General features: G+C 34.4%; 1 protein-coding gene across 2 annotated transcripts in view; it reads right to left on the bottom strand.

The window, feature by feature from the left end:
* Positions 1-18,350, bottom strand: part of TMEM67 (transmembrane protein 67) — a 32,381-nt gene that overhangs the window by 3,621 nt on the left and 10,410 nt on the right. The window contains exons 10-27 of one of the 2 annotated variants that reach the window (XM_014888679.2): positions 17,220-17,306; positions 15,134-15,199; positions 12,159-12,315; positions 11,660-11,783; positions 10,718-10,823; positions 8,847-8,903; positions 8,653-8,751; positions 8,064-8,162; positions 7,643-7,729; positions 6,893-6,992; positions 6,637-6,776; positions 5,008-5,148; positions 4,458-4,538; positions 3,166-3,282; positions 1,852-1,968; positions 1,665-1,769; positions 1,198-1,300; positions 51-193 (exon numbers count right to left, since the gene is read on the bottom strand). In XM_014888679.2, the coding sequence (XP_014744165.2) occupies positions 51-193; positions 1,198-1,300; positions 1,665-1,769; positions 1,852-1,968; positions 3,166-3,282; positions 4,458-4,538; positions 5,008-5,148; positions 6,637-6,776; positions 6,893-6,992; positions 7,643-7,729; positions 8,064-8,162; positions 8,653-8,751; positions 8,847-8,903; positions 10,718-10,823; positions 11,660-11,783; positions 12,159-12,315; positions 15,134-15,199; positions 17,220-17,306 (1,929 nt within the window). Of the gene's footprint in view, positions 1-50; positions 278-1,197; positions 1,301-1,664; positions 1,770-1,851; positions 1,969-3,165; positions 3,283-4,457; positions 4,539-5,007; positions 5,149-6,636; positions 6,777-6,892; positions 6,993-7,642; positions 7,730-8,063; positions 8,163-8,652; positions 8,752-8,846; positions 8,904-10,717; positions 10,824-11,659; positions 11,784-12,158; positions 12,316-15,133; positions 15,200-17,219; positions 17,307-18,350 lie in introns of those variants that run through there. The other variant, XM_088177204.1, reaches the window with a different exon arrangement.

Here is an 18,350-nt window from a genome sequence, read left to right as displayed (position 1 = left end):
ATACTGACTCTCATTTAAAAATATTAGTTTGTTCTTAAATTGAAATTTACCTCTTGTTGCAAATATGTTAGAATAGCTGCTAAAACAAAACTTTGGGAAGCTAAATCCACAACTGAGAAAAACAGGATATCAAAGATGAGCAGTGTTGTTTCATTGCCATAATAGAGAACATCACTAAAAGAGTGTCCTTCATCTATGGAAAGAGAACATTTTTTAAAAAATTAGTATTTCTGTGCGTTGCAAGTTTGTGGAGGTTCATCAGTCCGTGCTGAGGAAGCTGGTAAGAAAAAGGAAAATCAGAGATAGAGCAATTTATGACATTGTATGGCAACACAGAGACAGTCCTGTCATTCTATTGAAAAATAATACAGACTTTTCACTTATAAAATGGTATCATACTGATGAACAAAACAGGTAAAACCCATGTGTCACAGAGAACTCTATTTACTCTTGAAATCTCAATCAGATTAGTTTTAAAATTTGTTTTAAACGAAGAAGCAGATTTAACTTCCTTGTCACTGAAATTTTTAGTAACTATGAGCTCTGGTCTCAACTCAATAAAAGCATAAAAACATATGCTTAGTGCCTCATTTAGGAGGAGGTTCAGACCTCAGCATTATTTTTGTATAATGGTTCCCCAGAAAATGGGTCTTTTAAGACAAAATACCCAAAGAACTTTTTCATAGCCAAAGTACTCTAGATCATTTATCTACCTCTTTATTTTATCAAAAAGCACCACCTCTATAAAAGAATATGTAAACAATTACAGGAAACATATTATTTTCCCTCTTCCTACTTTTTCAAAAAATATTCAATACAAGTTTGATTGGAAACAGTGTATTTGCATGATAAACTGTGTATTTCAGTGCCATGGAATCCTGATTTATAGCTAAACTTCTGGGAACCATTGTAGTCTAGACTATCAAACAATGTATTTCTATCAATGCTTATGATTATGAATTTCATGTGCATATCTGTCACTTTCATCTGCCTTAAATAAAAAACATCACAGTCAAATGACAAATTATAAACAAGATTTCTGTAACCTAAAGAACTTCTCTTAAATACCTCCCTCACAAGCAGTCATTCAATGATCCCTCCTGCTGTAAAGTCCATTTTAGACCGTAAAACCTGGGAAAGAAATCTACACAGAAACCAGGATACTTAAAATAGTACAAATACCACATATATTTTTACCATTATAAAAAATACTTTTCTCTATTGGTTCCATGAACTCCATGCCAAGAAGTCGTTCAAGCAGCAACTTATCTTTAACAATATAATCCATTTCTTTATGAACCTGTAAGAAAAAGAAATACAACACTTCTTTTTTTAGGATTTCAAACCTGCTACAAAATGAAGTGCAGCTACTTAGACCTTTATGAATGAAGAAAACCCCACTGGTCTATTCCAAGACAAAAATAAGTACGTAATAAAAAAGGATTTGTCATTTTTAAATGCAGTCTGAGCTGCTGGACAGCACTCCAATTTTTTTTTTTTTTTTTTTTTTAATGCAGCACTGTTCTGGGTGACATAAAATCTTTAACAACAAAGCTTAAAGCACATATGCTTAAAGAGGAATTGCAGTCCTTTAGATTTACAATGTTTAGTCTGTACTTAGAATAAGTGTATTTTCCTTGATACAGTATTGTCAATATACGTACGTGATCAATAAAAGAACTGAGAAATTTGTTCATGGCATTGTAGGCCCTTGTGCTTTGTTCAAAAGTATTTGCAGATGAGTCCAAAAGCCTGGTAGGACCACGTTTCTGAAATACAACAAGACCAAGACTTTAACAGAAAAATTTCATATTTTAAATAACATTTAAAGAATACCAATATCTCACTTACTCTTGTTAAGGTTTCATGAATCCAGTCATAGTGCAGTCGCATTTTTCTTGAAATGGAAATCTGAAATGTCTGGCCATCTGTGTTTGGTAACAAACCTCTCTGACTACACAGATTTTCCTATACAATTAAAGCAATTGTAAATTAACATAATTAATGTCATTCATAGACCCAAAAATAGTCAAAAGCTTTTCATTTCCTCTCTTTCATGTATAGATAATACTTAATATCTCTAAATATTTGAATCTACTGCACTCTTCATCTACTGCAGCAAGATTTCCTTATGACATGAAATCCTGACCTCTGCTGTTGCAAAGTTGTATTTCTCGTCTCACCTGTGCTTGGCTCATTACCTTCTAATAATACATATTCTGATATTTATTCTGAAGACCTTTCTTTTAGGCTTATAATTTCTTCTATACTTGTCTTGCTTTTTTTGTTTCTTTGTTTTAGATTTCTGACTTTTTCCATGTGTTTTTCAGGTCACATTTAATAAATCTCAGAAACCCCAAGAAAAGAAAAAAATTGACATCTTCATGAGGAAAACCCCCTGTTTTCCCCAAAATGATACTAAAATAAGCAAGTAGGAAAAAATTGTAGGAACACCTAAGTCAAAAACATTATTGATAAGACTCTTCTGTATTTCAGTTTTTGAGATTTAATTTTCACATGGTTATGTTTTTTCTCTCCACTTAACACTGAAATAGCAATATCCTTATTTAAGGTACTTTCTTAGTTGTCCCTAAAAAGACGCAAGACATCATGAAATTTAATTCAGTGTCTGATCTTGTATTAGATATTTTATATTTGCCTGATCTTGCAGCAAAGATACAACATATGACAAACTAGAAAAAATACTTATGCAAATTAATTTCTATAAAGAATGGGTTGTATCACCATAGTAGAAGAGATGGAATAAAAGAATTGATTGGCAGATCACAGGTTTCTGTATTAGTGTTTTAGATCTGTCTCTTTATAAAAGCTTTTTGGTATGCACCTTTTTGAATGTGGCTGTGACCTTATGAAAGCTTAAATATTGAAAAGAAGGTTCTTAAATACATGAGAAAAACTTTTTAGGGAAAAAGGAATTTTACATCCTTGAAATGTGAAGAAGTAACAGGATGAAATATGAAGAAAAAGAAAGATGAAGAGCGAGTTAAAATAACTACTGGGTCATATATTTACATACCAACAACTGCTACCTTTAAGTAACATGGTTTAATGTAGTGCACAATTGCAGACCCTTAATGCAAAGGTGTGTGGTCTTTATATAAAATAAATAATTGAGCAGATATAAACTTGAATACTTTTACTTACTGCTTCTCTCTTGAGGTTCATATTCATTTCTTCCATATTGGTGTCTGCATGTCCATGCACTGAGCGACCATGAATATAATGACCAAAGCAGTTGTGTGACAAGAGAAACACTGAAATCTAAGAGATGGGGGAAGAGACAACACTTTATCAACAATTATCATTTTATTTTTGATCTTCTGAATTCATAGTGAAGTTCAGTCAAACCAAGCCAGCCCTGCTACAAATACAAAGTAGGCAGGTACTGAAAAAAAATTTAAAATAGGAGAAAAATATTTAGCAACTCTTTCACTAATTAGTTTTATCTATCAGTAAATAGAAGCATATACCAGCTTCAAGTTTAGTTTATCAACAGCAAGGATCTGCTGCTGCTTAATTCCCTTGAGCCAAGAAGTTAAAGCTATTAGATTTCATTTTGATTCAAAGTTTATTTCTGTGCTACATAATACATATGAATGATTCCAGCTGAACTCCTAAAAGACTGTATTTAACAGAACTTCATTCAGTACCATACAATGCTTGTATATCACATAAACTCCAAAATGAATTATTTTCTACAACCCAGGTACTACATGGGTGTTTCACAGAAGACAAATAACCATGGCTGGAAAGACTGATGAAAGAGGTAAATCAGTATTTTTAAGAAGTTCTGGACAAATGAGGTAATCCAATCTGTTCTGACTGCACTGTTCTTTGGTTAAAAAGGAATTCCTGCAGTACAAAGCTTCAAAACCCATATGTAAAGAAGAGAAAGTTCAATTGTGAATAGAGAAAATGGATGCAAAAGGTGGTAACTGTTAAGAGGGACAAATGAAGTTCAGCAGTTGAGGGACAGGCACAAGACAGGAGTAGAAACTGGACATTACGTATGTAATAAATAAATAAATAAAACCAAGACAACTTGCAAGTCAGAAGGACTAAAACACAAACCAGTATACAGAATAGCCGTAAATGGTTCCACAACTGATTTCTGTTATAACTTGTTATTTTTGAATTCTGTATCAGCCCATGTAACCAATTTAAACTAAAAAAACACGAAAAACAACCAAAAACCCTAAAAATCAGATGTCTAAAAGAATATATTGATACCTATGCTTCTGAAATAATTTTGCAATTAAAGTTTAACTGAAATCTTGCAGAGTTCACCAATAAAATGAGCTGAAGGAAACATCAGCTTTGGCCGTTAGCTAGTAATCTAAATGCAATGAATAAATATTATTTAATATTCTTATTACTATCTTATGTACTATTCTATTTAAACTGCCACACTACAAATGAGACAAAGAAATACTTACATTGCTCACACAACACAAATCAACGAATTGGCTTATCTTATCTTCAACAAATCTTTCATAAATCACAGCAAAAAATATAACCTGAAATAAATCAACAAATTTTCTTTTATTAGTTCATCAGATTTGATGTTATTAAGAAATTAATTTCACCACTTAACAGACCCAGAAAAAACAGACTTCTGTAGTGGCCACCACTGCACTGGACTTAATGAAATGGGATTGACATACTACTTCCTTTAAGAAGTAAAGTTGTAGTAAGAACCTGCTTTTTATTTTGAACTTGTCAGATGCTTCAAAGTTACTTAAAACAAAACAAAGTATTTGCATCAATTCACATCTTTGAGAGGATTAAAATTCTGATTCTAAAGTCAGATGTCTCGTATCTCAGAAGATTCATTTTGAGTCCCAAAGGTGTACTATGCTAAAACAGCTAACCATAACAGTTAAGAACATATCCTATGCTGTGATAAGCAGTTTGGACAGTCATTTATTCTAGCTTCCAAGAACCAGCCTCAACAGGATAATTCAGGATGTCACATGTTTCACATACTTGTAGGATGGCAATGGCTACCCAGAGTGCAGCAGACACACCAAATCTTAAAATACGGCTCCAAGGAGCTACATAGCTCTCACTGCTTCTTGTAAGACTGGAAGAAGCATCCATTAGAGCCAGGTTTGAAAATCCCACCACCTGAAGAGATAAAGAATGTCAATATAACAGCAGGTGAGAATGAACAATATTAACGAGGATCCTGTTGTTTCCCTCATAACAGGAAGTAAGAAAAAATAATGAAAAATGGACCTGGGAATAGTAGCCTGCTCACTATGATGGAGCTCAATTGTGTGATCCAGTGTTGTTACTAAGAAACATAATTAAAACATAACCTGTACATATATGGGTTGATACATAAATTAAAAGACATGCAGCTCAATCTCACAAAAAGTCAATATTGGTTTTTACTGAAAAACTCCAAAAGATTCTACTGCTGTACTGCATAGGGATATAACTTCTGCCAAATTTCAGTTCTTCAGCCCTATATATTCCAGTGTTAAAGCGAATTTTAATGTGTTTTGCAACTCTTAAAAGACTGATTTCTTTTGTTTGTATTGAATAGAAATATATTTTCCTCCACCACCTATTTTAAACAAAAAATCTAGAAAAAGTTCCAAAATAAAAAAGATGAGAGGAGAACTATGTGTTGAAACACTTAAAAGGTGAAAAATATGTGAAAATCTTTCAGAACAGAAGTTGCACCAAAATATACTTGTGGTGGGTTGACTGTTTCCTCATGTCCCAGTGCTTGTTACCTGGGACAAGAGACACCACTCACTACACTCTCCTTTCAGGTAGCTGCAGAGTGCAGTGAGAATAGGTGCTCTCTTTTCTTCCTCTCTTGTAATATTGCACTTCAGTTGGTCCTGGCCTGTATTTACCAACAGCAAAAATGCTCACATAGTGAATGAAGAAAGTTTCAGGACTTTCATTATTTAATTGAAAGGAAAAAAATTTAAAAGGACTATACAATTGAATAAAAAGTGTTAAAATATGTGTAAGAACCTCACAAAAACAACTATATGCCACACACTTTAAGAATACTTCCTTCCCAAAATAAAAAAAATTACTAAATTACAAAAGAAACAAAAAAAAGCTAAAGCACAGTTTCTGACATGTACTCAAGCTGTACTGCCATCAGGAACAGAACTGGCACATTTTATTTCCTGCATTATAAAAGGGCACTGCAGCAAATTAGCAGGAAGGAAGCTCTGTTCAGACAAATATGAAATCAGAAATAAAGCTGTAGACTATGGCATAAGGGTGCTAGTAGGCAAATAAAGAATCAAGTGGGTACACAGATTTATCAGTCTGTTAAGCCCTTTAAGGTAACTCATTACCTTAAAAAAGCCCAAACAAAACTAACAAAGATCTCTAAGGTAATTAAAGGTTGGATTTTTTTTAAGTCTTCCTTAATGAAATATTGCAATGACCTATACATACATATAAATTTTAAAATGCATTGAAATAATTATTTTACTAAATTACATGATTTCAAGTGAATTTAAAGGTGATTCACTATTACCACACAGAATGCAAGAATTAAACATCAGACCCTTATGTTACACTCTGGTTGTGAATTATAAATGATAATAATAATAGTAGTCATAATAATAGTAACACTACCTCCAGAAAAAAAAGAACAGCAAGCACTTGAAAGAGAGGATTTATTTTCCTAATTGTCTGAATTTCATTCCATTCATTTGCTATAAAGTATGTCCTCCATATGCTCACAGGCGCAGCAGCACTTTTAGTAACACCTTCACCTAAAAAGTACATACAGTAAAGTTCTAAAATTTAGTATGTGAGAGTAATATCTGAATTTCACCAAAGCTAGTTATACAAACAAGCAGAGTTTGTATACAAAACAAGCTTGAATTACCTTCAACTGCTTTAAGAACTTTGCCCTTAGGTCTTTCCCAGTCAATAAAGAAAATATCAATAGCAAGTTGTGAAACCAGCAAGTGTAAAAATTGCAGAGCCTAAGTGAGAAAAGTAAGGACAGAAACAGTATATACACAAAGATCGAGCAATAGTCACTGTGTGGATTATTCATTAAACATAACAATCAATATCTTGATTATACATGAAACTGCAACTTCATGACCAACTTTTGATAATTTTTTTGTTAGTTTAAAAGCTTGTAATAATGGTAAGTCATGTGACAATGTCCAAAATTATGAAGAAAATACAGCAAAGTAACAAATTTTAAAAACTGACTATTTCCCCATAACATACTAACCTGCACTCAGAATTCTACATATTTGAATGTAATTATTTCAACCTGTCTTTTTTCTAATCAGGAGCTCATGGCACTTAGATTATGCTTTAAATGGAAGCACTTGCTTTCTTGGCATGATGCTATTTTATTTGGGTTTCTTTACACCTTTATCCTTGAAAGAATTAATTTTCAGTCTTTCTCTTGTGACCTTCTTGAGACATTTATTTTCCTACAAAGACTCCACAAAATAAATTTCTATGGAAAAATGACTTAATTCTTAGAAAGTAACTATTAGGACATAACATCTACACACGAATAACTAGTAACTGTACAAGATATTTAAAAACAGGGCTACTGAAAATATACAGAAGCATGCTGTCATCTATTTTATGGTGAGGAAAGATTATTTACCTTTAAACTAAATGCACATGCTACGTATGTAACAAAATCTTCTTCTTGAGATGGAAGAGGTAAAAGGACAGATACAAACTGCTGAGCCTATAATGGAGAAGTTACATTGAAACAGTACACCTGGCACACATGACAACATAATAAATGCTTAAGTGTGAATAAATTTTTCCAGAAAATGATCAATGAATGTATAAAATATTTTAAGTGACTATTAATCAGACTGCAAGAACAACAAATCCTGAGGAAAAGAAACAGGTGAACACAAATTTAAAGCACACAAAACAGAATATTATTTAGAACTTGCCTCAATAGTCTGATAAGAAAAGAAAAAAAAAAGAGGAAAAAAGAAAATTAATGTCCATGTAAAAATAAATTTAATATTACTAGGCTTTCATACATCCAAATCTGGAAAAACACTTACTTTGAAGAATACAAGCCAATAAATCCCTGTGCCCAGTGTGATGATAAAGAAAACGTTGGCAAGGTCTCCAGCATAGAAGAGTAAGAACTTGAAAACTGTCTGCAAGTATAAAAACACGCTGTAGACATCTGTAAAGCTAATTAAGTAATGCATATGTCCATAATACATTCATATAAAATGTTATGTAGCTCACATAGGAAACTCTAGTGCTGAAAAGTATCCCTAAAGAAAAGCTTTCCACCGTGGTTATATATTTATGGTATAGTCACTAGCTGAAACTCCTACATGCTGGTCTTTGTTCAAACAATTAATCTGAAAACCAAGTCCACTCAACTGATCAGAATAGCCCTGAAAATATCTTTATTTTTAGAGCAGTATTTTCTGAATGACAATATCAGAATCAAAAAGAATGCAAAAAAACTACTTCCTCAAAGTGAGCCTAACTCTGGGGCACAGTTCTATTCAGCTAGGCTAGAAATTATTTCAGTTACCTTAAGAAAATGAATCGTTATAATCACAGGGAAGGACAGCAAAGTTGCCCTTAAAGAGAGGAAGAGATGTGCCATTTCAGTTTGCCAGCTGTTCATACCTGCAAGTCAATTATAGAGCTTCCTGTCCGCCTCTTCCAGCCTGCAGTCTTGAGAAGGGACCATAACACTGCCAGTCCACCCAACACACCCAGTGCAATCTGAACATAACCAAAAAATATTTGCAGATATTTTTAAAACACAAAAAATAGAAGCAAATCATTATATCAACAAATTAAAGGGAATTAGAACTTACATCAGTCTGAATCTGAGCCTCTGACTGATTCATCTCATAGCTGACTGCGAAAGAAACCTGAATATTAAAATACAAAAAGTCAATATGCATAGAAATTCTTTAGTGCTACAACCATTACGGACAGTGGTAATTTTCAGATTTAGTTGGTGGGAATTTGCATCTAGAGGTACTATACAAGTACCACACACATTTTTTTTACTGCATATGACCTGGTGTGCTCAGGTGCCAGGCTCAGTACCAGCAGGTACGATGCTACTCTTACTGCAGATTTTACCAGCAGCAATGCTGGGCATGGGTGCCTGCCATCTGCAAGCTACCGGCTATACCTATTTGTAATTCTTTCAAAGGTGCATGACTTTTTTCCTCCTGAAAGGAGACACTGAATGATTGATACATTCCCTTTTATCAGTGATTAAAGGTAACCTTGATGTAATCACATGCAAGATTATATGGTAAGTTTGCACAGCTCAGATACTGTTTTTTTCAACTTGAATGAAATAAAAACTGTTTTGCAGTATCAAAACTGTTCTCTCTAGCTTAAATTTAACCTAAGATATCTTTTGACTTTGGTCTGAAAGATTTGTACATGGAAGAGAAAATGTTTGGCTTGGTTTTATAATATTCTGGCCTGAGTCTTTGCCATTGCACAGCTAAATTTAATACAAGTAAGATAATAATTAGTATTGTTAATTAAGTTTAAAAGAAGTATCCCCTCCCCCCACCCTCCCAAACAATCTCTTCTTCCCTACACCTTGTCTTCACCAAATATTTGCTCCTGTCAGACCTCCTTCTATCACTGCACTTAGACATAAATCTAAATATCCTCAGTTACTACAAGCTCAGTGTTTACAGAAACTGGAAACAAAATTCAATGTATCTTTTTAGTTGCATAAAATTTGTTAAATTCAACAAGACATCCAAAACTGACAATACCCAAATAGATCTCACATAGATGCAAGGATGAAATATGACAGAAAATTGAGGAACTGAAAACAATTCCTCCTACCATCACCCTTTCGACGAATTATTTTGTAGATACAGTGCTGTCTCAGCAGTTAAATAAAGTAATCACTTAGGCAGGAAAAAAGTCTTGATTTTTCTGTCTTTCTAATTCTCTTGCTTTCATGCAACTAATATGGAACTCAAGGAATGCTTCTAGCACCACAAACTTATTCTAGCCAGATGTCTATTTGTACTGGAAGTCTGAACAGTTGAAGGTTGACAAGCAGAAAATGCTAGTATTAAATTTCTTTTATTCTACCATCCTAAGACCAACATTTTTACCTTTTAATGCAGTGTGATCTAACACACAAACAAGACAGGAGAATGGGACATCTGAGCTGCTGCCCAGGAAGGCAGGCAAAAGGGCAAGTAGGACATGCCCCTTCTGCATCTGCTACAGCAGGATTTGGTGGTTTTCAGTACAAAAAGATGAAACACTAAAAGATGTTTTAAATATATTACCAATATTTTAACTTAAACTACAGGTGACCTGAAATGTTTGTGCCATAACAACTTCCTCTTAATGCATTGTTCTAAATAAAAATACTAATTCCTTGAATAAATTGCTTGCAATGCTGCAATAAAGTCTTTTATCTGTTATTTTATGTGTGTATAATTTTATTTGAACTGTAGCCTAATTTAGTATTATAAAACCAACTTCAAATTCTAAGTGTTTTAAGTTTAAAAATACTGAAGATAAATTGAAAAGAGAATACTTTTAACTGATTTTTTAAAAAAGTTTTTGTGAAAACTTTTAACTTCAAAACTGATCAGAACTAGAAACTGCTTATTAGATTTTTATAACCCACTACCAAAATTGGAATTCCAATAGAACTAAAAGTATAATTAAGGTAGCACAAAGATCTCACCATCACATTCTGGGTTTCAGGGTTTTGGATAAGCACATCTGTGTAAGCAACCGTAATTAGAGGAGGGTAGATAGTTCCTCTCTGTGTATGGGATACCAGTCGAATACTGCAGAAATACAGAGTTATGATTTTTAATACAAAAAAACCAGATGAGTGCTTGGAAAGCAATCATTGAAACTTGTACTTATGAGAAAATGCTAAATGAATGGAACAACCTGATCAATAAAATGTGAATTTCTAACCCAATGACATGGCACTGCACATTTTAAATGCAACTGGAGTGTACAAAGGCATGTACAGCAATATATTAAAAAAATCATTGGAAGGATTGTTTACTTGTAAGAAAATTCCTGAATCAATTTTACATGTCTGCATGTTACAGGAGGACATCACATAAAGAAGGAGAAAAAAAGTTTCTTCCAAAATACATTCCAACTGAGATGAGCAATTAGTAATGACCCTAACAGGCAGTCTCACAATTTTAGTTAAATGACTACAAGCCAATTCTGGACTGTATAACAGGCAACAGGTTGTAAAAATACTGCAGAAAAGAATATGATGTATGAAATAATATCCTTGTATAGTCAGCAACACACACATTAAAAAAAGAATTAACAGAGGAGTTTTTTGGTCCTTCTAGAAAACACCTGCTTTTAAGAGGTGACTGAATACCTGCTAACTTGCATTATGCAAACATGGCCTGGTCCTTCTACCTGGAAGGGAATCATGGTGATTTTAATTCCCACAAGTCAATGTTGTTTTCTTTCACTCATCAGAACCACCTATGGAATTCATGTCATTTCCAAATATGCAATGGAAAAAGCAGCACATATTACATATTAGACATATTAGAAAATAATTAACAAAACAGCTTTAAGACAATAAAATGCAGATTGTACAACTTTGGCTTTATTTTCTATATACTATATAAGAGTTCATCACCTTATTGTTATTTCACTAGCAATCCGAATTACCCTTGGTGGTTTTTCCAAGTCATTCTCTTTTCCACTCAGTGCATCCACCAAAAAAAATCGACGAGTCAAAAGCCAGTTGTTCATATTATTGTCTAGGCAAAAACATGACAGTTTCACTCACACATTATTCAACACACAAAAAGAATGAAATGTACTAGAAACAACACATGTAATTGTATAACACATAGCAACTACTAAAATTGTTTATTTTCAACTTTTACAAATATATAATGAAAAGAGATTATTTTATTTCTGCATATTACTGATTGGAATGGTGTATGCAACCAAAGCCTGCACTTAAACTATCAGAACTCGCCCACAAATACCAAATTTTTAAAATAGAAACAAGTTATGGTGTGTTGTGGTATCTTTAAACACAACACAGTAATAGTAATTAATATAGATTACTTCTATTTGAAGTTTTCAGATTGTTTAAATTCATAGAGATGTTACAATTACCATCTTACCTTGATTAACAAACTTTTCATTGTATTGAAGATTCAAATTTAAAACTGGCACAGCCCAAAGATGTTGCTGTCCATTGCCACCATTATATTCAAGGAACAGGTCATAAAAGACTGGATTAGCAAAATCCAATAAAATCTTAGAAACTGAAATTTTGCACTACAAGAAAAAATGTGAAAATAAAAAGATCACTTTAACCATTTTGTTATTTTTGGATTCCTTCCCTACAAAATTATTGTGGAATCTGTCCCACTTCTTCACAAAAGAGAGAATCACAGAATCATCAAGGTCCTGCATGAACCTCCATTTCTCCAGGCTAAACACTCTCAGCTCCCTTAGCTGCTCTCATAGGACTTGTGTTCCAGACTGCTCCCCAGCTCCATTGCCCTTCTCTCCATGCTCCAGCTCCTCAATGCCCTTTTTAAGTGACAGGCCCAAAATTGGACACAACACTCATGGTGCGGCAAAGGACAATCCCTGCCCTGGTCCTGCTGGCCACAAAATCCCTGGTACAGGCCAGGATGCCATTGGCCTTGGCCACCTGGGCACACACTAGCTCATGTTTGGCCAGCTGGCTGTCAACCAGAAATCCCAGGTCTTCTGCTGGGCAGCTTTCCAGCCACTCTTCCCTAAGCCTGAGCATGGAATGACATGGTTGTGACCCCACGTGCAGGACCTGGCACTCAGCCTTGTTATCTCACACCGCTGGCATTGGCCCATGGATCCAGACTGTCCAGATCGCCCTGCAGAGCCTTCCTGCTCTCCAGCAGATCAACACTCCCACCCAATCTGGTGTCATCTGCAAACTTGCTGAGGGTCAACTTGATCCACTTGTCGAGATCACTGATAAAGATGTTAAACAGGACCAGCTTAGTACTGAGCCCTGGGGAACCCCACCAGTGACCAGCTGGATTTAGTTCCATTCACCACTCTCTGGGCCTGACATCAGCCATTTTTTCACCACATGAAGACTGCACCTGTCCAAGCCATGAGCAGAGAGTTCCTTGGGAAATTGTGTCAAATGCTTTACTGAAGTACTGATAGACAAGGTATTCCAGTTATTACAAGCAATTACAAAGTACTTATGATTTTATGCAAACTTCATGGAAATGATTGTAATTAACTAGAATGACTAATGTGGAAAAACGAAGCTCTTAAAATTTTGCAACAGATTTGAAAAAAATATCCTAGCAAACCTCACAAACCTAAAATTTGAAACAGTGTAAACATTAAAGTCAAGAAGCATAAATGCTGAAGTCATGGAGTACTGAATCTGGTTCTGGGCCCACCAGTACAAGAGAGAAACTAAGCTACTTGATAGAGACCACAGGCCACTATGGTGAGGAAGAGACTGAAGCATCTCTGCTATGAAGGAGAGCTGAGACTCTTTTGCCTGGAGGTAAGAACGCTCAGGGGATCTTATCCATGTGTACAAATATTGTATAAGGGAGGGTGTATGAGACAGACCAGGCTCTGTCCAGCAGTGCCCAGTGACAAGACCAGAGGTAATGGGCATAAACTGCAACAGGAGGTTCCCTCTGAGCATCAGAAGACAGGTTTTCACTGACATAGGTTGCCCAGGGAGGCTGTGGAGTCTCATTCCCTGGAGATAAAAACCCATGTGAATATGGTCCTAGGCAATCTGCTCTACATGGCCCTGCTTGTCTTGTGGACAATATAGCCTCCTGGGCTCCCTGGCTACCTCAACCACTCTGTGATTGTGTGAAGAAATTAGATGTGAAAAAAGGTAACATTTTGCAAATGTGAACATGCATCTTTAAATACTCATATAATTTGTCAACCATATTTTCTCCAAAACATGGACAAAAAATAATGCATACAATGGATGAAAATTATATTAAACAATACTCAGTAAGTTACTGATGTAGTTATTCAAACTCAGCAATATTAATTGCTATTAATACTCAACAACAGGTAATACAGACTCAATATGAAATACTCAAGATTTAAAAAAAAAAAGCCCCATACTCAACTAGTTCAATGATCCTAAACAGAACATGTTTTCATTCTGTCTGAAATAGTGGAATATGGATTAAACAACATTAAATAATATGGAAGAGTAAAAATATTTAATAAAGATTTGTCAATGTTATTTGGTAAATTTCCCAGACCAAGCTTTGACAGCTATTAATATCAAGACTTTCAAACCACCTAAATAGCAGCCAGACTTACATTTTTACACTTCAACATAATGTGAGGAATGGTTTTCAATATTAGATGAGTTAATAAACAGTATTAATATATAGGTACGAGATGCTGTACACATATATGGAGTTTTATAAGGATGTTTCTTTCTCCACTCCCTTGCCAAAGAGTTTACCACCTTCCCATATAATATATTAAGTGACAAAAATTAATGAAGCTTTATAATTGGCAGAACCATTTCTGTGGCAGATATAATTTAGTGTTCTATTCCCTCTTCCTTTCCTGGTGTTTAGTAAAGTTTTATTTCATAGTTAAGACAGCTAAAGAATCTCTTTCCTCTGATGAGTCATCTGTTCAATTAAAATACGTTTTTTCAATCTCTTTACTGAATTCACTAAAATCAGAGCATATAATAAAGAGTAAATGGGAATAATATTCAGGCATGGCATGACTGGATTTGCCTTCTTTCCATATGAAAACTGGCCAAAGATGGCAGTAGGAAAATTAGGAGATATGATACAAAGCATAAGGCTGTCATAATTCAGGCACTGTGTTCTTTCACTGCTAAGTCAGCAACCTCACAAATACAAATGCCAGTTTAATTTATTGTGATTATGTTATGTAGTAAACAAGTTTTGTGATGTAGTTCAATAATTTTAAAAAACCCACACTTATTTCACTCAATTTCCCAAGAAAGAACTCCATGTTGCAGCTTATGCCTAAACTTCAAACGTTCTTCAATATGCACTGAATAACTAATGATAAGGCAGCTTAATTCAAAATTCAAAATAGCATTTTATATCTTACTTACACTTTGTTGGTAAGTTGTTCCAAAAACATAAGCTGCATTCAATTTAGTTTGGGTGTCAGGACAAAGCTGAACAAAACATAGTTATAATTAAGTTAATTCAAAGGTACAGTTTTCTCATATGAAAAAATATTTACAAGCACTTATGTATTCAGAGTTCTCACAAAATATATTTTGTTCTATTTTTTAATAAGAGAAGGATTTTTTTTTTTAATTTTAAACACAATTAATTATTTCACTGATATTGATGTTCTTAAAATACTGGTTTAGCTTATTCATACTTGCATAGTATTTTTCAGTTCCATCACTGAAATCTGTGGACAGCAGCATCCAAATAGGCAAGAATAATCTTTCTCTGGACTGAATGTTCAATGCACTGTGTTGCCTCAAACTCAATCAGTGATTTCTGCTAAATTCAAGAGTCCCATAAGAAGTCCACATTCATAAAGCCCTGTCTCTGTTAAGCTGGCATGCTCAGAGAATCAAAGTTCTAGCAAGTAACAGATATTTTTCTTTTTTTTAATACACACTTATATTTTCAGCAGAGAACAGCAGATTCAGCTAAATCCAGAAAAAAATGGTCCAAAGTCTAACTAAATGAACATATAATTTAGTAGAGGGCAGAGCCATTTTCCCAAAATGAGAATCAAGTCCAAATTTCCATAAAACACAGTTTTATTACTGTGAAACTGAAATTCTGGGAATTGCTACAATTATGTATTGAGACCACTTCAGCACTGTGATGCCTCATCATCATGCACAATCTAATACATTAAAGGAGGCTTTGAAAGGAAAAGCTATTCCTTTCCCATTGGCCCTTGATAGCTGTTAAAAGCTTTGCCTAGAAAACAAATGTGCCCCAATAAACCTAAACTTATATGTCAGAATATGTAATTTTCTATGCATTATAACTGCCTTAGTAATCTGTTCTCTTAAACACTAGTTTTCCTTAAAACTGGAGATACAGACACAAGATGGCTCATCTTGAGGCAATAACAAAATAAATCCTGAATGTCAGCTGCTCTTTGTAGACACTGAAATGTTTGAAGTGATGTGCTCCAGCAGAAAAGGAACCAACAATTCCCAATTGTTCTTGCAAGTGCTCCTATTGTTGTCTGCCTAGGGAAATACTGAGAGTGTGTAGAACACCACTGGACTGCTAAACAAATTCTATTCTGTAACACTTTGCAGTTGCCAATTGTTCTCCCGATTGACTAATTGCTATTGCCCTTTCTAATTGCAGCTTACTTGCATTTTTCACAGCCTAACTACACAGCGTGGTATTGCTGAAGTGGAACCTCTGTGTCCCAGAAATCTGAGGGTGTAGTGTCCAAGGGTATTTCCAGCCAGTATTCCCCCTTTCTATGTAAAGTCCCCACCTTATTTATAACTTTCTGTTATAAATACTTAAAGTATAAAAAGTTAATGTAAATAGTTTATGTGTAAAGCATAATAGTTAATGTATAAAAAGTTATTTACAACTTTCTATTATGAAAGTGGTACATGCTAATCATAATGTTCATTTTATATTTAAAACCAAAAGAAATAAGCAAGCAAAAAAATTCCCAAGACAACGCAAAGAAAATGGTGTAGATCAGCTCTCCTACCTCCCTTGACAGTGACATAACCACTGATGTGATTGTCACTCCCATGATGTGTACAAATAGGTGACAGCATCTAATTAGGGACATACTCATAGCATCATCTATAAACACATGTGGACAAAGGGCTAAAGAATACACTTTTCTCGATAAGAAAAAGAGGTTTAATAAGAAACTACACACATGAGCAACTATGCTGAATGGAAGACAGAGATAGCTGGTTTGAAATGACTAACACCATTTTTCAGAGCTCCCCAATATGCCAAATTTATACTGGTCCAAAGGATGAAGGCAGTGTTGATGAATTTATACTTCTGATTTTGTAGAGATCATCACGAGCAAGAATAGAGGGCCATTTTCCCTAATCTAGATCTACAGTTATGAACTATCATTAGTGTAATAACCAAACTCTTGGCTTTTGTATTAATTTGGCTAAAGGCACTCAGAACATTGTGTTATCAAGGAAAGAAAACTAAAATCAAACATACCTGTAAGACACCTCCTTCCAAACTTTGCCACTTAAGAAAGTTTCCTGCTGCATCAAATGAAGCTGCAATAAATTTCAGCTTTACATCCTGTTGATGAAAAAAACATAAAGACCAATGAAACTGCTCTGAAGTGGACATACACATTTTAGAGACTGGTAACTAATTGTTTGATATTTCCTAAAACTTTCAGTGCAATCCTTTGCTTTTTTTCCCTTTTGATTTTGTTTTTAATCTTGGGTTTGGTAGTTTACTTTTTTTAAAAAACATACCATTCTTCTACAGCTTCACTGGTGACATGGAAAAAATTCCAAAGGAACTTCTACACATGTAGACATGCCCAAAACCAATCAGAAACCTATGCAGATTTCTAATGTATACTATGCTTGAATCTAGAGGGCTTCCACGACTTTCAGTGTTAGCAGGAATAACAAGCATTTTAATTAATAAAACAACTGCTACATTGCAACACTGTTTAATTTAAAACATAGCCTTGTAGGATATGGCTGGAAAAGGCTACTATTTTATTTCTGAGTCAATAAGAAAACTCTAGATAAATTTGGCAGTATAACTGACAAACAGGTTATCACTAGTACTATTTTCCTTGATTAGCTGAACTGGAATAACCTATTCCAGTTATTCTATTTTTACAATTAATTTGGAAAAATAAATCACTTTGCTGTTTGATTTGCTATATGATTTCTTCATAAAACTGTGCCAATTAACAAACTACTTAAGCAGATTTCCCTCCCAGAGATGGATATCTGGCTTTGTTAACATTAAAATTATTTTTCTCACCTCTTTTTTTTCCCCTAATTCACTGCAGTAAGACGAAAAGGCTGGAGTAATACACTAAATCCATCTCTGATACAGTCAGCTTGTAGAGATTTGTATCAGAAATATTACAAATATATCGAGTAGGGGGAGAAATGTGTGTGTAAGCAACAGAAAGTGTTAAACACCACAGAACAGTGATGAAGAACCCTGTTCCCAGTTACAGAGCTGATGGGCTATTATAAAACCTGGCACAGACAACTTGTCAGCAAAAGACTCTGCACTTTGGGACACCAGGAGGGTGGCAGATAAGATACAGCATATCACATATACCCCTCTTTTTTGCATTAGTTCACCACG

Source organism: Sturnus vulgaris, chromosome 1, assembly GCF_052056855.1.
Source record: "Sturnus vulgaris isolate bStuVul1 chromosome 1, bStuVul1.hap1, whole genome shotgun sequence".
NCBI lineage: Eukaryota > Metazoa > Chordata > Aves > Passeriformes > Sturnidae > Sturnus > Sturnus vulgaris.
Note: the sequence above shows the minus strand (reverse complement) of the source record. Positions and strands in the feature narration are given on the sequence as shown.